The sequence below is a fragment of the Telopea speciosissima genome, chromosome 3 (genome assembly GCF_018873765.1).
Source record: "Telopea speciosissima isolate NSW1024214 ecotype Mountain lineage chromosome 3, Tspe_v1, whole genome shotgun sequence".
Classification (NCBI taxonomy): domain Eukaryota; kingdom Viridiplantae; phylum Streptophyta; class Magnoliopsida; order Proteales; family Proteaceae; genus Telopea; species Telopea speciosissima.
Window position 1 is genome coordinate 26820802 of NC_057918.1, and position 24682 is coordinate 26845483.

General features: G+C 38.4%; 2 protein-coding genes across 2 annotated transcripts; one reads left to right on the plus strand and one right to left on the minus strand.

Annotated features, from left to right (window-relative positions):
• Positions 1-878: 878 nt before the first annotated feature.
• Positions 879-5216, plus strand: LOC122655031 (protein FAR1-RELATED SEQUENCE 5-like). Its single transcript, XM_043849283.1, has 4 exons — positions 879-1001; positions 2552-2651; positions 2741-5082; positions 5166-5216. Exons 1-4 carry the CDS (start codon positions 879-881, stop codon positions 5214-5216), a joined length of 2616 nt encoding a protein of 871 aa, XP_043705218.1.
• A 12943-nt stretch (positions 5217-18159) lies between these two features.
• Positions 18160-22121, minus strand: LOC122655782 (transmembrane 9 superfamily member 7-like). Its single transcript, XM_043850108.1, has 7 exons — positions 21919-22121; positions 20920-21084; positions 20612-20721; positions 20295-20403; positions 20107-20219; positions 19441-19582; positions 18160-19350 (listed from the first exon to the last, which is right to left on the minus strand). The coding sequence occupies exons 1-7, from the start codon at positions 22024-22026 to the stop codon at positions 18193-18195; spliced, it is 1905 nt and encodes a 634-aa protein (XP_043706043.1). The 5' UTR covers positions 22027-22121; the 3' UTR covers positions 18160-18192.
• Between the last annotated feature and the right edge of the window lie 2561 nt (positions 22122-24682).

The following is a 24682-nucleotide window of genomic DNA, read 5'->3' on the forward strand; positions in this document are numbered from 1 at the left end:
ATACCCTGTTCACGAGCTCTGAAGACCACTGCATTTTGGATACAACATCTTCACCGCAGGTATACTTCATTTTTTTGTTCTTTAAACATGTTTAATCCAGCAGCAGTATAGAAGTATTTCAAAACCTATGGCAGCAACAAAGAAAGGGGAAAATAGGCTATCGGTTAGATTATATAGGGAGGATAAGAATATAGAGCCTCCATGTTAGCAATTGATTTTCTGTGTAACCTGGGGCTACCATGGAATGACTAGACTCTTGGATTTAATCCAAGATACTGATCAGGATTTCTGAGAATGAGGTTTAGGGAAATCATCAAAGCCCATAACTGCAGCTTTTATATGGCTAAACAAAACTGCCAATCTCCTTTTCTCTCATTGCTGATGGGTTCCTGAATCAAGAAGTTGAGTTTTGGTGAGAGAAACACACCTTCTGTTCAGCTGCACTCTTTAAACTTAGAGAGAAATCCCATGTCGGTGGGTTGCAATCTTATGGTGCCTCCTATTGCTTCAACTCAATTTCCATTATATTTTGCTGATCTTAGTCCTGTTTTCTTTATTTTCTCCCTTCAAGCCCTATGTTGCATCCCTGTCCATATTCTCTGTTTCAAGCCTATTTCGATACCCATATCCATAATTATTGTGCACAACTGGAGGTGCCAATCTGCCTAAGAGTGTCATGTGTGATGAATAGCAGTTTATGAAAAAGGAACATAAATGTCTCAGCAGAAAATTGCCAAAGAGATGGCGGCTTCAATTATTGCTTGTTATGTATAAAGGTGATAATTAGGAAAGTACCAAAAACATGATTGTTGAATTATGTGTGCAATGAAAAGAAATAATGACATGCCTATTGTTAGTAGAGTAGTGGACAACTAGAGATGTCAAAGACTGTCATAGGTGGTAAATGGCAGAAGTCAAAAGGAACAAGAACAATGACAGATTCTAATGTAAACAAAGCAGTAGAGAGTCAACGAGATGGTGATTTCAGTTTTGCTTGTCATGTATGGGGTTTGTAATGGGGAAAGTTGGGGAAATGTGAATGTTTATTTGTTGTATAAAAAGAGTGGTTGTTTAATGCATGAAGTGCTGGTGAGCCTGGCTCCATGCTTGAACCCTATAGATACCAAAGATATAGCGGATGTTTCACTATGGAATCAATGGCAAAGAAAGAATTTTCCTAATAAATAGAGCATAGAGGGCTGCCACACAAATGAATTGAGGTTGTTCAATTTTTTCGTTTTAGATATGGGTCTCATTTATTGTTTAATTATTTGTGTGGGAGACAAGAAAATTCTAGTGTCTTATCCCAAGAAAAAAGACCTCTATTTATATAGAGTTTTGTAGCAGAAATAGCTGTAGAAATCCAATAGGCAGTACCTTCCTTTGCCTGGTGGACCAGGGAAAACTCAGTTGGATAATAATTGGGTGGATCTGTGAGTATTCTAGCCTACCCCAGGTAGTTGTGATAAAAGATTCTGTTGGTCATACTATGATTGTTAATTTTGTTTCTTGATCTCTCTTCAGAAACTTCTTGGAAGGGGGTATGTTGGTTCACTGGGCAGAACTGAGGACCTACTTTTTTATAGTAATTATAGACCATATAAGTAGAATTCGACTCTTGCTCGCAGAAAATTCAATGTATGAAGCTGAGGTTAAGGTCTCTAGGTCAGAGATAGCATGGAAGAGTTTATAATGTTGTTCTACTGAAAGGTTTTAAGAGTTTGGTGGTCACTGTAGTAACTTTTTTTCTACTGTAAAGGTCTATGAGTTTGGTGGTCTCTACAGTAACTTTATTTCTGTTTCTTAAGATAATAGTTGGATTATATGAATGAGGATACCGGCATTTGGTTTGTGTCCTTGGCTACTTCCCAGTAGCCAGTATGCATTCATCTTTTCGGATAATCTTGTCATTCTAGAATTTTTTATTTGGAGGGGGGGTTGTTGTTGGAGTGCAGTTCAAGTTCTTGTATGAGCACCATTCGCGTATGGCCTAGCTGCACAGATGCAATCCAAGGGAGGTGGGTTCCACAGCCTGATCCCATCTGTGTGGCTCAGACCCGTACGAGAATTCTCGTATGAGAACCTGAGCCAGCCTCGGGTTGTTAGGCGTCACTATGCCTAGTAAAGTATAAAGCATATCAACTGACTGCTCAATTTGATATGGTTTGAAATTAATTACTTGTTAGGTCATCATGAACCTATAAGTAATTTGGACGACATTGACATTAACTTCTTACCAAAAAAAAAACATTGATATTGAGGTGTGGTCAAGGTATTGGGCAGCAGGGGGTGTTTATTTAAGAATCTTTTGGGGGTTTATTTTGGACCATTGGATCTAGGCACCATGGAGATACATGTGTTGATTTGTAATAAATGGTATAATATATGCTTAGGCATACATAATTTTCATGTGTTGAATTGGGTTGCTTTCTTCCATCGCTCTGTCACATTGCATCACCAAATTACAAGGAAATGGGAGTGACTATTGTTGCACATTATGACTACTCTATCAATTATCATTAACAATTATGTTATGCTTATATACTTACAGAGTTTTAGAGGGAACAAAAAAATGGAACATGACGATGGATTATCGTATACTATTGTCGATGGATCTATGGCAGAGGTTATTATACCATATAGAGACTTAGGTAAGTTTTACCTTGAAATGCTATTGAAATGACAACAAATAGAAATTAAGGTCCCTCTGATACATTTAGCTGTGTGTTTCATTTTGTAGAGGATGCGTATGCTAATGAAGGTCCCTCTGATATGGAGGAAGCTCTTCGATTAGATGTGGAAGATATTGAAAAGGAATTAAATAGTAGGGACATGGTAGTTGATGATGGAAGTGATATAACAAATGGAAATATAGTAGATCATGTATTTGTGGATGAACCAAGTGAGAATGGTGATGGGGGTGAAAATTTATTTGTTGATGATCCAACGGAACACTTTGACAATCCTGTTGAGCATAATGAGGAACTATGTATTGGGAAGTATTTTGCCAATGCAAACGCTGCATATGAATTTTATAACAATTATGCTCGGAATATGGGATTTAGTGTTCGGAAATCTAAAGTGGAGAGGTCAAGGAAAAGGAAAGAAGGAATGGACGTGGATGGGGATGTCTTGTCTCGCATGTATGTTTGTAGTAGGGAAGGTTTTAAGGATTGTAAAGATAAAAGACAAGAAGGGAAAGATGTTACTCGTCGAGCTGATAGTAGAGTTGGTTGTCCTGCTCGTTTGCGGGTAAAATCAAGTGAAGGGGGCTTGGTTGTTGACCAATTTATTTCAGCCCACAACCATAGCCTCGTGGAACCCGCTGAAATTTATCGGCTTCGCTCACATCAATGGCTCTCAGACTTGGTTGTACAGATTGCAAATACTCTAGATGATTGTGGTATTGGAATGGCAACTATTTATGAGGTTGTGAAATCTATGTCTGGTGGGGCCTCCAAGGTGGGTTTGCCAGAGTTGGCATTTAAGAATTTTATGAAGAGACAAAATCAGAAGTTTCTTGGGATGGACTTAAAAAAGTTAATAGAATATTTGCACCATTCCAAACTATGTGATCCTCAATTCTTTTGCAAAATGGCTACAACAGATGATGGTACTGTACGGGGTATCTTTTGGGTTGATGGGACGGCGAGGGCTGCATATCATGTATTTGGGGATGTAGTGGTATTTGATACAACATACAAGAAGAATCGATATCACTTCCCGTTTGGTCCCTTTACCGGAGTAAATCATCATGGTCAAAGTATTTTGTTTGGATGTGGGTTGGTAGCTGATGAGACAATTGAGTCGTTTATTTGGTTATTCTCTACGTGGTTGAAAGCAATGGGGGATCGACCACCAGTTGCAATTATTACAGACCAATGTCCATCATTGTTGAGGGCCATTCCACATGTGTTTCCTAGGGCAAAGCATAGGTATTGCTCTTGGCATGTGCAAAAACATTGCATGGAACACTTGAGCCATTTGTATGGGACGAGTCAGTCATTCAAACAGGATTTTGGGAGGTGTATATACGGTAGTAAGACGGAGATTGAATTTGAGACACGTTGGCAAGAGTTATTAGTAAATTATAATCTCGTTGAACATGCGTGGCTGAAGAAAATGTACGAGCAACGGGTGCATTGGGTACCACTATATCTAAGAGGTACTTTCTTTGCCGGCATGTCATCTACACAAAGAAGCGAGGGGATGAACTATTACTTTCGCGGTTACTTTAAGCAATCAATCCCATTGTACAAGTTTGCACGACAATACGAAAGGGCTGTAGAGAGACGTCGGGAGAGGGAAGCTAGTAGTAATTTTGCTTGTATAAACACAAACCCTCCATTGTTAGTTGGCAGTCCTTTGGAGGTGCATGCATCTAAAGTGTACACAAGGAAGATTTTTGAAATCTTTAAGAAACATTGGTCTGCAGCACTAGGATTGACAGCCTCGTTAATGGAAGTACATGGTCAAAAGCAAAAATATTTGGTGGGTCCCTTTGATGTTCCCGAAGAGTATAAGTGTGAAGTTTGGTATGACCTTGATGCCGGTGTTGTCACTTGTAGCTGTAAATTGTTTGAGTTTATGGGTTTGTTATGCAAACACATCTTGCGAGTCTTCCATAAGACGGACCTCAAGGAGATACCTTCCCAATATCTCCTAAAACGGTGGACCAAGGATGCAAGGCATTATTTGTCGAGTCACAAAGAAGTAAGTGATGGAGGTTTTGGATCAGTAACAAGTATGTGGGCTTTCCAAGATGCCGTTAGGCGTTTGATAGCCACAATCAGTGGTTCACAAGAGGCATGTGATTCTGCTACGGTTGCATTGGGGATTGTGAATCAGAAAATCTTACAAGCAATGGGTGAATCCAATTCACAAACTTTTGGTGTTGACCCACAACCCTCTGCCAATGCTACACATGACCTATATCGTAATCTCCATATTCCTATGGATGTGGTTACAAAGGGTCGGCCTAATGAAAGTCGTAGTAAACATCCAATGGAGATGACAAGTGGAAGGAAGAATAGATGTGGCAACTGTAAGGAGTTAGGGCATAACAAGTCCACTTGTAAGAAGGTTTGTTTCTAAGAAATTTGGTTTTGTGTTAGTACTTTTTAGTGCAATACTATTGATGTGGACTGTGCCTTATGTTTGTTCAGGTAGTATCAGCATCGGCAAATGATTTCAATGGCCAGTGCAATGAAGAATAGATATTAGAGAGAGATTTCTGGTCTGGTCTGGTATGTTTGATCTCATGTGTGTTGTCACTTTCTTCCTACTACTTCCTCCTCCCAACCCCCACCCCGGTTGCACTGTCAATCTACTTCTGTCTTTTTTATTTCTTACATAAGAAAGGTACAGCATAAAATTTTTTGTTTCATTAATGGTGGTACATATGGTAGACTCGGATACAAGATGTATGGGTTTGGGGTATCACTTTGCCAATGGTTGCTGTTATGATGATTCATGGTATGAAGGTGAACCAAGGGTTCATGAAGAAACACATTATGCTCTCTAGTTGCTGTATTTATTTATTTATTTTGGTTAAACTCATGAGATGTTAAACTTTTATTAATGGCAATTGGAATTGCTGCAATTTTTTTTTTTTGGTAATTGCCATGGTAATATATGTATCTTTTTTTTTTAGTAAATTACTCCCCCCTCCCCTCGATTATGCCCTCATGACATTATGCTCTGTAGTTGCTGTATTTTTTCTGTTATTAGGTGGGTTCTGTCCTGCATTTGGGTTATTTTATTATATTTTTCTGTTTGTAAGTTTAATTAAAAGCAATCTGTTGTTTAAGTATTTTGTTACTCAGGAATGGAGATACATATGCTGGAGAGTATTTCGGATACAAGATCTATGGGTTTGGGGTATGACTTTGCCAATGGCTGCTGTTATGAGGATTCATGTCATGAAGGTCGGAACCAAGGGTTCATGAAGAAACACAACACATTATGCTCTGTAGTTGCTGTAATTTTTTTTTTTCAAGTTTAACTCATGAGATGTTATTGGCAATTGGAATTGCTGTATTTTTTTTAGTAAATTACTCCCCCCTCCCCTTGATTATGCCCTAATGACAAGCCCCACCCCCTCCCCTGGTTCATGGCATGAAGTTCGGGAGCAAGGGTTCCTGGACAAACACATTATGCTAGCTAAGTGTTTTTTTAAAGTTAAACTCATGATGTGTTAAACTAATTTTTTTTAAGTTGGCAATTGGAATTGCTGTAATTTTTGTTTGGCTCTCATGACATGGGTTTTTTTTTTTTTTTTTTTTGGGAGTAAATGACTACCCCCTCCCCTCGATTATGCCCTAATGACAAGCCCCACCCCGTAAATTGATTACCCGTATTGAATACCCAGTTGGATTTCTGCAGCTTCATGGAGAAACATATTTTGTAATTGATTGCTCTTTGACACAACCATCCTTTGTTTTATTTATCATATAATATGCTAACTCGGATTGGATTCATTATGATTGATAGATGGAATATCATCTAATTATAAATTGGAACACTTTGTATCGTCTAATTTCTCTTGGACTTCCCAAATTGTGGTTCCATGGAAGTCCCATATCCTTTAAGCACCAACCCAAACGGTAAGGATGACACATTTATGGACTAGAAAAGAGATTACAAATCACTCCACAAACAGCAAAAGGCTGGATGGATTGGGTTCACAACTGAGTTTTGAACAGAGGTCTGAAATCGGTTAAAAAAATTCAAGAACTTTTTGGCTTCATGATTGAAGCTTGGCCGGTTCTTTTAGGCTATTGTGCAATGCTATTAAGTGGTAACAGTGAGTTCCATGCATATTTTATTGTCTTCAGAAATTTCCTGGGAAATACCACAATTCAAATTCAATTGGTTTCTCAATTCTATCCCTATTCGGTTTCTCATTCTATCCCTATTCAGTTGGGAATATCACATTGAAATAAACTAATCCTAAAGGGTTCGAAGATGTGGAATCAGACTTCCCCTTTAAACCTGTAATGGATGGATCAAGAAGAGCCCTTGACTGATTAATAATTTGCTGATGATAAGCCGATGTGCAAAAAGAGATAACCATCACAAGTCAAACCATATAAAACTGCAAAACCTTAACTTCAAATATGTTGCTCCTTAAACGAGCAAAGTACAAAGATTTTCACCCAAAGCCAAAAGAAAATACCCATTGTTCAATATGTTACTGCTTAGATTGGACAAATTTAAAAAAAACAAAAACTACAAAGCGAAACGATAATCTGATTCCAAACACCACCCATCAGTTCTAAGGTTTACAAAACAAAAAGACCAAAATAACCAAAAGTAGCTTAATCCGATCCACTTCCTCCAAAGCCATCTCCATTTCCACCTTCATTTGCATCTTCAATTTCAACTCCATTCCCACCTTCAATTTCAGCCTCACTTCCTCCACAGTCATCTATGTAGAAGCAAGGGTGGAAAACCGATGGATCAACATGTCCTCCAACTAGGTTATCTTCATCTTCAAGGTCAGACAGATTAATGAATATAGGAGATTTGGGATGTTCCTTCGGATCGTGCACATAAATTGGCTTCAAGGATGAGCTCCCCCGTTCAATCCGGATTAGAGGTTTGTTAGGCGTGTGTGGCAGTTCCACCGTATCCTCTTTTTTTATCTTCTTCACCGCAACAGCACCTTTCTTCAGTTCCACATTAACCTCGTTTTTTATCTTCTTAAGCACAACACCTCCTTTCTCCTGGTTTTTTTTTTCTTTCAGTTTTCGTAACATCAACTTAAACTTCTCGATCTTGCGACGCAGCTTCTCCTTGTCGAGCTTAGTTTCAGCAGGCCTTTTCTTCTTCTTGGTCTCTTCTTCATGAAACTTCACTCCTTTGTCAAACTTGGGTTTGAAGGGATCTCCCTCGCTACTCTTAGTTTCCATTGACCTTATCTTCTTGGTCACTCCATGAAGGCCGGAGTCAGAGTGATATCCTTTCAGACTTTGGGAAGATATCTCCATTTTACAATCAGACTGATATCCTTCCATCCTTTGAACTTTTTGCCTATAAGGTCCTAACTAATAGAACGAAGGACAGATTTATTTATTCCCTCCTCCCCCCTCTCCCCCGCCCTCTCTCTCTCTCTGTCTCTCTCTCTCTCTCCGTCTCTTTACTTCTCCAGAATTATCCCTTTTTCTTTTCCTAGATTTGAAGTGGACTGAAATCATTCCTATTGAATTGAATTTTGATCAAAAAATAAGAAAACGTTTTAAATTCTACTCTTTCAATGAGTTGTAAAACAGATTATTTGGCTTCCCAATTTGCCTTTACCAATTACCAGCGCACATGGAGCCATCAATGCTTCGTCTTCCCAAAACGTTTTCTGAAATATGGAATGAGTGTCAATGAGTAATTAAAGCACCAGTTTTAGAGAGATTTCAAACGGCCAGGAGCAAACAAGTGAGAGAGTATAACAGTGGAAGCTAAGGGATGCGATTGAGCTTCCTAATAACAGAATTACACCTGTCAAATCAACCGTTCAATAAGCAATCTCAAATAAATCACTAACGTTCTACTACTAAAAAAAATAAAATTTAATAACTAACGAGAAGACCTTGTATAATGAAATACATAAGTGATGTCTATATCTTGTATAGACTGGTTTCCTTATCCAAAGGAACCACTCAATCAAAAGCAATCTGACGTCTTTGATGTCATGTAAACCACTCAGCTGTTCTATTAGAGTTAAAACTCTCTCTAACAGTTGTATACATTCATACTGATACTTCAATACAAATCAACCCCTTGAATCTCTTACTTATCTAGTCTTTTACGTACACATCCCTTATCTCACGGTTCCACGTGATGAAGGGTTTTAGGCTTTTAATGGATTGTTCTTATCGAACAAAGGACTAATTAATGACTTGTTAGGCAGAGAGAGAGAGAGACGCAAACGGGCAGATCAAAAGGCCTTTTTGATAATTCCACTTGTGGTTAAGTTAGCACTGGTTACGTTAGTAGTGGTCAGTTGTTCATATCAAAATAATTAATTAAGAGCCATTAATTAATGAGGTGTTAAAGCAGAGAGAGAGAGAGAGAGAGAGAGCCAAACGATAATCCTTTATGGGATTTAGGTTGGCCTTCTACTTCTCCCCCCCAAAAAAAGGGAGAGACCCAAACGATAATCCTTTATGGGATTTAGGTTGGCCTTCTACTTCTCCTCCCAAAAAAAAGGGTGGCCTTGTGCTAAGCCAAAAAAATATTCAGATGTAATAAAATGAATAATAAATCGGTCTATGAATCGGTTCGATTCAAGATGGATATTGAAGAAAATGAATAATAAATCGGTTCGATTCAAGATGGATATTGAAGAAAATGAATAATAAATCGGCCCATGAATTGGTTTGATTCAAGATGGACATTGAAGAAAATGAATAAGAAATCGGCCCATGAAACGGTTCGATTCAAGATTGATATTGAAGACGATGAATAAGAAATCGTTCCATAAATCGGTTCGATTCAAGATGGATATTGAAGAAAATGAATAAGAAATCGGTCCATGAATCGGTTCGATTCAAGATGGTTATTGAACAAAATGAATAAGAAATCGGTCCATGAATCGGTTCGATTTAAGATGGATATTGAATAAAATGAATAAGAAATCGTTCCATGAATCGGTTCGATTCAAGATGGATATTGAAGCAAAAGAAATAAGAAATCGGCTCAATAGTAATGATTAACAAAGTATCGAATTACGGAGCCGGATCAAATAACTGGAACCGATCCAGACCGAATTTAATATGGTTAAGTCTTGGATTTGAAAATCTGAAAACGTCTTTAAAATTCGATTCCGATCGGATCCGGATCTACCAACCTAACCAGCGAATGTAATCGAATATCCCCAATTGTCACATGCGTCAATGAGTCGACTCCATCCGAACTATCCAAATGCCCTGATCATACTGTATAAACAAACTAGATTTTAGAAAATTGAACGAGTCTTTATTTGAGGTAAAAACTCACAATAAGGGGTGTCAATGGGTCGGCTCGGGTTTTTTTGGTTTCGATGTGGTCTTTAGAGAAACCAAGAGCAATTCAATGAGAACTTTTCGGTTTCGGCTCGGTGTCCATGAGTCAACAAGGGTGTCAATGAGTAATGATTAACAAAGTATCGAATTACGGAGCCGGATCAAATAACCGGAACCGATCCGGACCGAATTTAATATGGTTAAGTCTTGGATCTGAATATCTGAAAATGTCTTTAAAATTCAATTCCGATCAGATCCGGGTCTACCAACCTAACCAGCGAATGTAATCGAATATCCCCAATTGTCACATGCGTCAATGAGTCGACTCCGTCTGAACTATCCAAATGCCCTGATCATACTGTATAAACAAACTAGATTTTAGAAAATTGAACGAGTCTTTATTTGAGGTAAAAACTCACAATAAGGGGTGTCAATGGGTCGGCTCGGGTTTTTTTTGGTTTTGATGTGGTTTTTAGAGAAACCAAGAGCAATCCAATGAGAACTTTTCGGTTTCGGCTCGGTGTCCATGAGTCGACAAGGGTGCCAATGAGTAATGATTAACCAAGTATCGAATTACGGAGCCGGATCGAATAACTGGAACTGATCCGGACCAAATAATCGAAACCGATCCAAACCGAATTTAATATGGTTTAGTCTTGGATCTGAAAATGTATTTAAAATTCTATTCTGATCTGATCCGGATCTACCAACCTAAACGGCGAATGTAATCGAATATCCCCAATTGTCACATGCGTCAATGAGTCGACTCCATCAGAACTACTCACCACAATCCTTGATCGATACCCGTCTATTACGCATCTCGATTTCATGCGGGTATGGGATATCCACATAGTAATCAGGCTAAATCGGTTCAGAAATCGAATCGATGTAGAATTCTGGAATTAGCCCATGATTCGGTTCAATTGAGATGGATTATAAAGAAAATGAGTTACAACCAACCGATCCCAATCCGAGTCAACCGATTCTTAAATCCAGGCTCCAGTCTCTACCAAAAAAAAACATGCCACAGTATGGCAGCAGAGTGGATTCAGATCCTCTACTGCCGAGTAGGTTCCTGCCATCGTCCTACTGGCAGCTGTGAACTTGACACCTGTCAATATCCATATCCAACGTCCAAGTTACAAATCCTCTAAAAAGTGGTAGTATTTCCGGTTTATGAGCACAGCAAACGCAAGCCAACCATAAACCCAAACCGACCAGAAAATAGAAACGAAAGGTTTTAAGTTTCAAAACAAAAGAAATTCCTACTTCTCTCTCATCTTCTTCATCTCCTCACCGCCATGGAACCTTGAACAACACTTGAACAGCACCGAGGGAACAGTGAACAGTGAGAAATTTCCTTCCATTCCTCTTCTTCATCTCCTCACTGCAATGGAACCGTGAAGGCTCCTGTCTTCTTCCTCTCCTCTGCTTCATCTCCTCTGCAACCTCTGTTGTTCGCACAAATCGGAAGCCGAGGATCGTTGGTGGAGCCATTTGCCCCTCTCATCTTCTTCCATCCTCTTCTCAATGTAAGTATTTCAAACCCCAAATGCTTTTTGTTGATTAATGTTTGTTGGTGGAACCATTTGCCCTAAATCGTTGGTGGAACCAATTTGCATCTCTCACTCTCTCTCTCTCTCTCTCTCTCTGTACGTGTGATGGTTTCTTAGTACTCTGATGGGGAAGACGTTTGTTGAAGAGCCTTAAATAGCAAATGAGAAAGACGGGTAGAAAACACTGCGGTAGTAGAAAACACCAAAACTGGGGAAGGACGACCTGCCTTTAGTTATTTCTTTTCTCTCAAATTTGGACTCCCCATGCTGGGTAGTACTACACTCCAATCCATGTGAATCCTTTGAGGTTGCAATGTCTTTGTAGTGGCTATGTAATTACCAGGGAGGATTCATGACTGATTCCTATTGCCTTCTTTACAATGCAGATAAGAACCAGAAAGTGAAACGACTTTGGCTTAGGAAATGATGTGTGAAGAATGACAATGGATTAGGAAATGCTTTTCTGCACCTACAATGTAACAATAGGATTTTGCATTCATGGTATTTCTCTACTGGTATTTTTCTGGGGGACACCGAGGGTGTGTTTGGTATGCATTCTTGGAATGCATTCCGGGGCGATTTCGTAAGTTTTTGTCGTCCGAGAATGCGAAATCTACCTGGAATGCATTCCAAGAATGTATACCAAACACAGCCTGAGTCTTCATGTGTTTACGATCTTCATCTCCTCCATTATCTCAGAGATTAATCCATAATCTTGTGACATAGCAAAAAGAGGATTGATTTTCTTAGCCTTTGCCATATTTTTCCTAGTTAAAACAGAATTATTTCCTAGTTAAAATTGAGAAGCCTGTCTCTTCTTTCAACTGTGGGAAACATGCAATTTCACTGAATTCTTCATGGACCATTTGGCTCACTGTCTCAGGCATCATTGTTCATATTAATTGCTTGAGTCTGTCTCCTTATCTGCATATTTTGTTCAAAGAGTGAGCAACATAACCAAGTTGATTTTAGGAGTTCACATTTATGAATGAGGCTCTTCGTGTAAGCTGTAAGAAAGGATACCCAGTTCGAGTTGTGAGTTAAGATTCAACATGGATTCATTTTCATGCTAGTACACACAAGGAGTGCAAACTGCAAACATAGTTTATGGAGGTAGGTGAGTCTTTAGCTCAAAAAGGAAGAGCACCTGGGTTTGTTTCCAGGAGATGATGGTTCGAACCCATCGGGACTCGTATAGTCTTTTCCATTTGGAATTTAAGAGTTTAGTAGTTTCTTCTTTTGGATGATATTTGACAGTTCATTTATTTCTGGACAGTGAACATTTAGTTTCCATTTCAATGTGTATGATAGATTGGTTTTACTGTGGACAATGCTGCAGCATTTTGTGTTTGAAGTCCTTCCCCTGCTACTGTTGCTGCAGCCCCATTCTATTGACTCATGAGCATGGCCACCAAGTGAATAGCTATGTATGTGTCATAAACTGATGCCCATTCTATTTCACTGTGGGGACTAGGGGAGCATCATAACAAAATCTACTTATCCAAGATAGCAGTATCATGTTGATATTCAAATTACAATTCATCAAGGATCAGATCCAACAACAACAGTGATGTTTGTTCCTGGTACAACAACAACTTGAAGTGTCCGGCACAGTGTTTACGATAACTCAAGAAACAGACATCTCTGTATAGTTTATTCAATCTATTTTAAAATATTTCTCAACTAGTTTTATTTATTTGAGTACACAAATTAAAATGAACATAGCTAGAATTAACTGATTTATACAAGAAACCATATTGAGAATCAACTAGGCATTGGGTCATACATCTTTTGCTGTAAATGATCTGTGGTTGTAAACCTCTGAAGCAATTCAAATAACCTGAGCCTTGTGTGGTTCACCACAGGCATTGAAGAGAACCTACTGATGAATACAGACATTAATAAGGAACCTACTGATGAATACATTAGAGTCTTGATGGACTCGAACCATCATCTCCTAGGAACAAACCCAGGTGCTCTTCCTTTTTGAGCTAAAGACTCACCTACCTTCATAAACCATGACTATCCTGTGTTTTAGCACCATTTTCTAGATCGTTCTCTCTCTCTCTCTCTCTCACTCTCACACACACACACACACAGGTACAGCAACCCTGCAACAACCCTTTAAAACCTGGAGATAACCCCAACGACCCCATTGAGATGCTAGTAGTACGACAACAAAAGAAAGTCCTTCAACATAAAGTTGATTGGTCCAACCAGTATGATTTTGGGGGCTCATCCAATGGATTGTAAACTGATACAGAAAAGAATGGATGCAAAGACAAAAACTTTGCATTACCCATAAACATAAACCATTTCACTTGTAAACAGAAAGTGGTTCAAGTGTTCAGTATTAGAAACTGAAGCTGATTAGTCACCACAAGGATTCAGATATAGAATATTTTATAACGATGAGGCATTATGGAGAAGATGATGAATTGGTGTAAACGCTGTTTCAGTCACAGTATATAGCACTTTAAGGACAAAAACAAATTATTGTTATTATTTTAAGAGTTTTGCCATAAGAGACACATGCAGAAGACTGAACAAAAACATGTATTTTATAATGCTAAAAGCAGGCCAATCTTGTCTAAAATCTAAACCTAATTAGTTTAACACATCGAGTGTCAGTTTGGCTTTTGATTGGGACATTTGAAATTCTAAGTTACAACGCAAAAAAATTGTTTTAATACTTTCAAAACCTTCATTTCTAGAAACAGAAAATAGGCAGAAACCCAATAATAAGGAAATGAAAGACAGGAACAACAACAATAAGAGCACCAACATGAAGATCACTCAGATACACAATGAAAATTGGACATCAATACAGTACTTGAGTTCCAGGGAGGGACTAATTAATGTTCTAACTTCTATGGAGCAGGATTTTCTGCTACCATTTCTCAGTCCAAGCTCAATTTCAGAAACCAAGAATTTTGACACATCCAACAGAACATAGGCAGGGCAGCTATGGAACTGTGTACAAGCACCCTATTGTTTCAAGAGAAAGGGATACTAGTTCTGGGACATGGTTTATGGAGGTAGGTGAGTCTTTAGCTCAAAAAGGAAGAGCACCTGGGTTTGTTTCCAGGAGATGATGGTTCGAACCCATCGGGACTCGTATAGTCTTTTCCATTTGGAATTTAAGAGTTTAGTAGTTTCTTCTTTTGGATGATATTTGAACATTTAGTTTCCATTTCAATGTGTATGATAGATTGGTTTTACTGTGTTTTTCATCGATTTTATTTCATCTAATGTTAGCCCTGTTATTTGTACATAGGTCGAAAGAGATTGACCAAAAAAATTGAAACTAAGAGGGGGGGATTTTTCATCTTGAATTGATTCAATCTAGTCTGTTTTTTAGTTTCTTGGCCTTTCATCATAAGAACTAGTTGCTTCCTTGTATGATCAGTCATGTTAATTTTATTGAGGGGAGTTATTACATTATTGAATTAGTAATGCAGTTTTTATAAATTTCTTTGGATATCATAAATGAGACTTGTTCTTAATCCTTTGGGAAGATTACTTCATTTTATAAATTTCTTTGGATATCATGTTGTGTTTGTAGTCCTTCCCCTGCTGCTGTTGTAGCCCCAATTGAGCCTCTGGACAATGCTGCAGCATTTTGTGTTTGAAGTCCTTCCCCTGCTACTGCTGCTGCAGCCCCATTCTATTGACTCATGAGCATGGCCACCAAGTGAATAGCTATGTATGTGTCATAAACTGATGCCCATTCTATTTCACTGTGGGGACTAGGGGAGCATCATAACAAAATCTACTTATCCAAGATAGCAGTATCATGTTGATATTCAAATTACAATTCATCAAGGATCAGATCCAACAACAACAGTGATGTTTGTTCTTGGTACAACAACAACTTGAAGTGTCTGGCACAGTGTTTACGATAACTCAAGAAACAGACATCTCTGTATAGTTTATTCAATCTATTTTAAAATATTTCTCAACTAGTTTTATTTATTTGAGTACACAAATTAAAATGAACATAGCTAGAATTAACTGATTTATACAAGAAACCATATTGAGAATCAACTAGGCATTGGGTCATACATCTTTTGCTGTAAATGATCTGTGGTTGTAAACCTCTGAAGCAATTCAAATAACCTGAGCCTTGTGTGGTTCACCACAGGCATTGAAGAGAACCTACTGATGAATACAGACATTAATAAGGAACCTACTGATGAATACATTAGAGTCTTGATGGACTCGAACCATCATCTCCTAGGAACAAACCCAGGTGCTCTTCCTTTTTGAGCTAAAGACTCACCTACCTTCATAAACCATGCCTAGCCTGTGTTTTCGCACCATTTTCTAGATCTCTCTCACACACACAGGTACAGCAACCCTTTAAAACCTGGAGATAACCCCAACGACTCCATTGAGATGCTAGTAGTACGACAACAAAAGAAAGTCCTTCAACATAAAGTTGATTGGTCCAACCAGTATGATTTTGGGGGCTCATCCAATGGGTTGCAAACTGATACAGAAAAGAATGGATGCAAAGACAAAAACTTTGCATACCCATAAACATAAACCATTTCACTTGTAAACAGAAAGTGGTTCAAGTGTTCAGTATTAGAAACTGAAGCTGATTAGTCACCACAAGGATTCAGATATAGAATATTTTATAACGATGAGGCATTATGGAGAAGATGATGAATTGGTGTAAACACTGTTTCAGTCACAGTATATAGCACTTTAAGGACAAAAACAAATTATTGTTATTATTTTAAGAGTTTTGCCATAAGAGACACATGCAGAAGACTGAACAAAAACATGTATTTTATAATGCTACAAGCAGCCCAATCTTGTCTTAAATCTAAACCTAATTAGTTTAACACATCGAGTGTCAGTTTGGCTTTTGATTGGGACATTTGAAATTCTAAGTAACAAAGCAAAAAAATTGTTTTAATACTTTCAAAACCTTCATTTCTAGAAACAGAAAATAGGCAGAAACCCAATAATAAAGAAATGAAAGACAGGAACAACAACAATAAGAGCACCAACATGAAGAACACTCAGATACACAATGAAAATTGGACATCAATACAGTGCTTGAGTTCCAGGGAGGGACTAATTAATGTTCTAACTTCTATGGAGCAGGATTTTCTGCTACCATTTCTCAGTCCAACTCAATTTCAGAAACCAAGAATTGACACATCCAACAGAACTTGGGCAGGGCAGCTATGGAACTGTGTACAAGCACCCTATTGTTTCAAGAGAAAGGGATACTAGTTCTGGGACAAGAGAGGAGGTAGATGTATATTTTCAATACAAATACATACATTTTTACCACCATTTTCTCCATATTTTTTCTGTTTAAACAAGTTTTAAGGTAGGCCTAAAATGTCTCATTTGTTGTAATTCTAGAGATGAAACATGAACACAAACACACACACATATTCAAACTCCTTTTCGTTCAAGCATCTGGTTCCAAATCAAAGAGAGATCGAGTTTGTGACAGGAAGGCTACAAAAAATCACTAAAAAAAACCTAACATTTTCTTTCTGCAACATAAGAGGTTTTATTCTTAACAGAGAGAGAGAGAGTGAGTTTGTGCGAGAGAACTGTAAATCTAACCTTGACTGATTTGGAACCAGATGCTTGAACGAAAAGGAGTTTCGATTTGTTTGATTTCTGCTACGCAAGTCGTTCCTAGAGGCGTGATGGGTATTTTTCCCATTTTTGATTTCAGCTGCGCACAAACCAGAACCAGGCGAGAGGAAGAAGAGAGGTTTGAGGTTCGCCGGAGTACAAGAGAGGTTTGCGTGAGAGGCAACAGAGATCTGGTTTCTGAGTTTTGTTAGTAGAACCGAGCAAGCCCTAGCCTTCAATCCGAGATACAATCTTCAGAACAAAAGTGAGAACGAAGCATTCGACAAGAGAGAGAGAGGGAGACAGAGGAAGTGTATTTGGGATCGTATTTCTTTTTTTTCTTTGGGTATTAAGTATCGTATTTCACTCAAAACCGTATAATATTTTGGAATTCAATTAACGAGCAAGATCTATTGATACCAATTCCATGGATCAGATTATTCCCGACCATAGATTCCCTTACCTGCACCGCCGACCAGAAAACCTTTTGCCTTGAAACAAATAGTAAAAAATCTTATTTTAAAGGAAAATTTTCCTATTTTCACCCTTTTACAAGGAAAGAAACAGAGCTATGCCAAATCCAGTCAGAGTTTTTGTGATTCAACTAATAAAATGCCTGAATGACAAGAACAGGAAAAATAAATTACTCATAGTTTGTGTGGTTACATTCAGATGGGATCCACCCTAAAAATTAACAACAGATCCAATCATTTCCTGGGGAATAGCTTTGTAAGCTTCTTGAACAAAAGCTAATAAAAATACAGTTTACAACCATTATTAAAAGAAAAAAAAGGGTATAAACTACGAAATAAAAAGGTTAAAGCAACAGAAAGGTACAACCAAATATCCTAAGCTACCATCTGCCAAAGACGGTTTGTGAAGATGAGAAGAAAACTCTCCAGTCGAAGATTATTTGTAGCAGCTGGTAAGGGCACATTCTCCTCCTTTTTCTCCCAAGCCTGTACTTTGAGAAGTCTCATTTTTAGAGCTCACTGATATGCATCCATTAAAGCCACTTCCTCAGTGTGTCAGTCAATTTTCACAGAGGAGTATATCATCCGAACAAACCAGAAGCATGCATAGAAGCCAATTGTCCCTGTCAAGACAAAGAACGCATAGGACACAAGTAACATGTACCCAAAGTAGAAGATGCCTGACACCAATTTCGTTATCTCCAACTTGGTGAAGAAGTAGAACACTGAGTAGAGGAAAAGATAGAGAGCAGAAGATCCAGCAGTCAAATAGGCTCTCCACCACCAATGGTAATCTTCACTACACAACTGGAAGTAGCAGAGCACTATTGTTATCTCAGCACAAGTAATTAGAAGTATGATAAAGACAATGAATAGGAAGCCAAAGATGTAGTAGAACTGGTTCAACCATATCGATGTCAAGATGAAAAAGAGTTCAATAAAGACTGCTCCAAAGGGAAGTATGCCTCCAATAAGTATAGAGAAGAATGGTTTCATGTACCACGCCTGCTCTGGTATCTGCCGGGGGATCTTGTTTGTCTTCACTGGGTCCTCAATGGCTGGCATTTTGGAACCCAAATAACTACCCACAAAAACCAAGGGTACTGAAATGCCAAACCATAAGAAAACAAGAGCGAACATGGTACCAAAGGGAACTGCACCTGAAGACCGCTCTCCCCATATAAATGCGTTCAGCACAAAGAAAACTGCAAAAAGTATACCTGGGAACATGAATGCAGTTTTTAGAGTATTCTTCTTCCATTCTGTGCCCTTGAACATCTTATACATGCGGGCCGAGGAGTACCCTGCAAATAAGCCCATGAAAACCCACAAGAGAACCATGGCAGTCATGAGTCCCCCTCGGTTTGAAGGTGACAGGAAACCCAGTAACGCAAAAATCATTGTAACAAGCGTCATTGCAAAGACTTGGACCCCTGTCCCAACATAAACACAGAGTAAACCAGAATTGATGGGGGACCTGAAAACATCTCCATGGACAAGCTTCCACCCTGTTTCCTCTTGTGCTTCATCCTGGGTCTCCAACTGGTTATAATTAGCAATATCTCTGTACAGAGTTCTCATCATTATCATAGCCACCATGCCAGAAAGGAAGAGGACAATCATCAGAGAATTTATAATGGAGAACCAGTGGACTTGATCATCATTCATAAGGAGATAGGTATCCCAACGAGATGCCCACTTGATTTCACTGGGCTGGAAATGACAGAACCTTATCAGCAACTGAACAACAGCAGAGGAGAAGAATCATGGAGAATCATGCAAAAGGATTGAAGGAATCGGTACCTTGAAAGAAACATCATATGTGAATATAACCTCCTTATCTGCTTCAACCTCCTGTGGGGCAGTACTACCTTGAATTATATTTTTTGCGCATGTTAACAATTGAGGCTTCTTATCATCCCAAACCTTGTACTCGTGATTGATGCTGCGAGCAGAAGACCAAATGAGAAGATAAGAACCAAATCAAATAAACCTAATAAAATCTAAAAATTCTGACAAAAATATATAAATAAAAAAAGGATTGATAACACGAGAATATATTTAAGAATCAAGAGTATAAGCAAGTTGTGCACACGAAAATGCAATAATAAAAAGTCACACTTGGTATCTGAAATTCAAGATGGATAAAGTTATTCTGTTATTCTCTCATACAAACATTTATGATCAATATTTTCACTTCAATTCCATTAACTCTTTTTGGGCTTAATTGGAAGAGCTTACGTGTGGGGATTCTAACTCTTTCAGATCTACACCACAACACCAGTTACACAGAATGTTCCCAGAGACTACATCCCTTCCACCCTGAACTAATTGAAGTGTTTCTATTGCAGAATCTTCCTGTTTCCTCTCATTTAGGCTAGTCCCCACTTAAATTGGGAGCCATAACAAAATATAACACATTTTCACAAGCTTATATGCATAATCACAGCAACAACAGAAGTACAGCACCTGCTTGGAGCAACCTCAAAGCCAACAATGCGGGCAGAATCAGTTTCAGGATCTTTGTGATACATGACTCTGAAGCTCAGGTGGTTATTGATAAAATATTTCTTAGTTTTGCTCTGCACAGGCACATTAAATATGAAACAAAATAACGACTGGTATTATGCAACAAATAACTACTTCGTAATACTTACCCCATCAAGTTTTCCTTTGAATCCAACAAGAAAACCATGTTCATATGTTGTTGACTGACTTACATCCCTTCTTTGTCGAAGGACTGCAACAGGAAGGTTATCCAAAATCCTGTAAATCCATGAAAGAGACGTCAGTAAAGGTTTCCTTATCTCTTCCTCCAAATAGACAACAGAGCAAATCACCATGGAGGCCAGAAGAGTTATGGAGACGGACCAAGAAAATAACTTCAGGAAAAAAAAAATTGATAAAAATATTACACTTATTGATATTGTCAACTAGAAGTGCCACGAAAAGGCATTATATTCAAAGTACTTACATGTTCACCCGATACTCATCATCGATTTTCTCCTTAAAATTCTTCGCAGATTCAGCATCAAGCCTTACTCGACAGCCTACCTTGCATGAGTCTTCCTTTCTCATTTGAAACTGGGATATACATAAGTATAGTTCATAATTTTTGTTTGGTAGAGATACATATCATACATTTAGGTCAATGACACAGTGTAACAGTTATATAACTGACATAGTAAACTGTCCCAAGTTTAAAGCTTTTTTTCCTGGTAACCAATTCAAAATCACTGTTTTCAATGCTAAAAATACCAAAGAAGAGGTATAAAGGCTCACAGTATACACAGAATTCTCAATGCGGTCACCTCGAAGAACCTCTCCTAAATTTTCTGCACTGTTCATAATTTTGGAAGGCTTGCAAAAGTTCAGGAAATAATAATCATAAGGAAGTTGCGCCTTTATGGATGAAAGCTTGTTCACTTTGACTTGAAGGGGATCACCCTATGTGGAAGGGCAACCAAGAAAATGATAAGAATAATTAATCAAAGATTCACTGAAACAAATAGAAGCCACCTACATATAATGCATAAGCTTACCCATCAAATTAATGAGGCCTAGCAAAAACATAGCAAGCATCTTCATCAGGCTTACCCAAAAATAGTTCTGAAGCAAGGCAAGGGACCAAGGTAGAACAGATTTAAAAAGAAAAAACTCGAATTCAACAATCAGGTACCAACGAAAACTTTAAAAAATGACACATTGTAATAATTATGGAACTAAACAACCTGATCGTAAACCAAAAGAATCATTTCCTTGAATTGACTATTACAAGCATAATGTAGATTTATGGCTAGAAATGAAGCACATGGAGCCAGGTCGAACTTTCAGGAACCCCAGTTAACCAACGCAATTGTAGTCTGCTTTTACCCCTTCCTAATGCAAAACTGAAAGGAAACCAAAAATGTGGGAAGGGCATTTCGTTCACGGAAAATACTACAGTGAAAGAAGCAAATCGGAGACTAAAGAGGTGTCCATCGTCTACACCACCAGCAGGTACAATAAGCTAGTTAGTAGTTACCCTAATAGCCAAGTAAGTACAAAAACATTCAGATCCACAAACAACTGCAGATTACGAAAGATTAAACCCAAAACCCTAAATCCAAGTCGGTCCCATTCAGAAACGCTCATCATGAAGTAAACAGATAATTTGAGATCGACCAATAAATACGGAGTATGAGGAAGGAAAAATTAAAAGTATGAACAAATCGAAGATCTAAAGAAATTTGAAGCACATTGATACATAAATGCTCCAGAGGAAACAAAATTCGACATTACCTTTCCGAAATCGCGAGGAGCAACACCTGGGAGATAAAAAGCCTGCCCATTTGCTATGAGATGAAGAAGAACAGCGAAGAGGGTGGCTACACAAGCGAAGCTACCCATCTTCGAGATTGGAAGTCGGACACAGAGACAGACAAACGGGACAAAGAGAAGTAACTGATGGAGAGCTAATCAAATGAAAGAAATTTAAAAAACAGAGAGAGAGAGATGGACAGTTGCACCGTACGTAACTACGTATGCGTTCTTCAAGAAGATTAAAGGAAAGGAAAAGGGTATGATCGTCATAATTCCTCGTTAATTCTTTTGGCTTTCCTTTTTTCTTTTCTTTTTTTTTTTTGTTTGTCGGTAATATTTTCTTCTCATGTTGATTCTTCACAGGGGAGCGTGGAGAGAGCGAGAGAGAGAGAGAGAGAGAGAGAGGGGGGGAAAGATTTTTAGTGTGGCGCTTCGTACATAAAGAATCCATCGGTCTAGATCGATCAATTAGTTGGTGGGCCACCTAAACATAGGGCTGTAAACGGATCGGATTCGGCTCGGATAGTGCTACATCCGTATTCGCATCTGATTAGCTATCGGACAAATTCGGATAGTGCTAAAAGGATACGAACACGGATACGGATCGGATATTTTATCCGTTTACATGTAAATATAGCTTTTTGGATAGCTATAGCCTATCCGTATCCGCATCCGTTCCAAAGCGTTTAGCTTTCGAACGGATTCGGATAGTACTAAATGGATACGAACACAGATACGAAAACGGATTTCGGCTATTTATTTACACCCCTACCTAAACATCTAGTGGAGACAAAAAAAGATATGGGAAAGAGAACGCTACCTGGGTGTTTGAGGTGCACTGCCCTTGCGTTCAGAGTCTAGACATGGGGGTACGTGAATGAGTGTCATGTCCTAAGAAATTCTGCTTTTCCCTTAGGCATGACGGTCATTTCGTGCACCTATGTGTCTAGGCACAAGGGTTGATGTTCTTTCTCCTTAGAAATATTTTTATATAAGAAAAAGTTTATTTTTAAGTGGTTAGGATGGAAAAACATTTCTTATTTTTTACAGGAAAAGGTGTGATATGGTAATTCTAACCATTGAACATAGGGAGTGGTGTGGATTGATCTCGTGTCAAATTTAAGACCTAATTTAATGTGTATTGAATATGCATGTTTATATTTTCCATTTTTTGTTTTTTTGATAATTCCATGCATTTTTACTGTTTCTCTGACAACTAGTATGATCCCTCCCCCCCCCCCCTCCCTCGACGAACGAAACTTGTTGCTACCCGATTTGCAGGAATGTTCCTGCTACCCAATTCACAGTCAAGAAATGGAATCATAAAAGATATTTTGGAAAATACTAACCTAGGAGGGTATTTGTGAACCCTAAGGGGAATTGAATTATTCCATTTCTTTGGCTGTGAACCCAGGTAGAAGGAACATTCCTATAACCTAGGTAGCAGCCAAATTTTTCCCCCCTCCACCCCACCTTTTTTTAAGAGGCATTTGTCTACTTGAAAATTTACATGTGAACAAGGAACTTTGGTTCTATCTATCACCATATTTAGGTGTTGCTTGAGATACCTTTTTTTTTTTTTTTTTTTTTGGTAATATGGTTGAGATATCTTTTCAAGTGGGTTCATAGCAACCTTATTTATATAGAGGCAAACGTTTTCTAGTCTAGTAAGACTAGAGGGTATCTTTAGTTCACGACTGAGTTTTGCTACATGGAAGGATGATGTATTAATTCAACAGTATGTTAATCTACAAAAATGGTATAAAGTGACCCATGTCAAATTTTGGACCCAGACTCGTGGATATATCCTCCCTTTGTGCTGACGGATTCCTTTGTATTTTTAATAGTTCTTTTCTTGTAAAAAAAGTGTTTTTTTAATTATATGACTGAGTTTTCCTTCAACTACGGTCAAGGGACCAAAGGGATTTGATTGGTGTCCATAAGGTATCGCACTACAGTGAGGGCATTTTCAATCATTCGTAAAATGGGCACAGATATTTATGACCGTTGATGGATGTACAGTTCGGAAAAATTTCTCGTTCATTACATGACCAAATGGGGTTTTTTTTTTTTGTTTTTTTTTTGTTTTTTAAAACTCCACCTCTTGGCCAACTCAATCCTAGTTGGAATTTGACATGTAAATAGAAAATCTTGGAATCTCTTTGACTAATTTCAGAACTCGACATGTAAATGGGAGATCTTAGGATCTATCCACCGTGTTACCCAATGAGCCTTCTTGGAACCACTGATGTCATAGTCCACTGTGTATTTAGAATCTGACTGCACCACAATTTTCCCCAGGCTTTCTCATGTAGCCATTTCAAACCTAGCCATAATGGCTTAAAGCTTCTGAGCAATAATTGAAACTGGAAGAACAGCAGTAAAGCATTTGTTCTCCCTTGTTACGTCCAATGCATCAATAAGCTCCACGGCCTGGGCTAAAGGAGCCATCACCATTGATGGCAATGAACTCCCTCTGAGGAGCGAACCATGAATGGTAATGGACTTAAGGGTGCTGTTAAGAAGATGGATATCCTAAGAAGATGAAATTGCTCTCGACACAGGCGCTTCAAATGGGTATGAATGTGTTATGTATCTAATGGGACCCACTCTAGTGTATTGACGGTTGATTTTTGGCAGTCTAGTATGGGATAAATTAAAGGGCTTGATTTTAACATGTTCCATAAGCTCTGGAGCTTTTGGTGTATCAGTCAAGTACCTAACAAAATGTCACTTTGACATC

Bases quoted from the DNA above. Each gene is read 5' to 3' on its own strand.
- LOC122655031 (XM_043849283.1), top strand. From the start codon at position 879: ATGTCAAAGACTGTCATAGGTGGTAAATGGCAGAAGTCAAAAGGAACA. The intron at 1,002-2,551 runs GTATGGGGTTTG...ATATACTTACAG, and splicing joins ATTTCAGTTTTGCTTGTCAT to AGTTTTAGAGGGAACAAAAA. The intron at 5,083-5,165 runs GTTTGTTTCTAA...ATGTTTGTTCAG, and splicing joins ACAAGTCCACTTGTAAGAAG to GTAGTATCAGCATCGGCAAA.
- LOC122655782 (XM_043850108.1), bottom strand. From the start codon at position 22,026: ATGGGTAGCTTCGCTTGTGTAGCCACCCTCTTCGCTGTTCTTCTTCAT. The intron at 20,404-20,611 runs GTAAGTACTTTG...ATGGATTTACAG, and splicing joins GATGAGTATCGGGTGAACAT to GATTTTGGATAACCTTCCTG. The intron at 19,583-20,106 runs GTGCTGTACTTC...TTCTGCTCGCAG, and splicing joins TTTGAGGTTGCTCCAAGCAG to CATCAATCACGAGTACAAGG.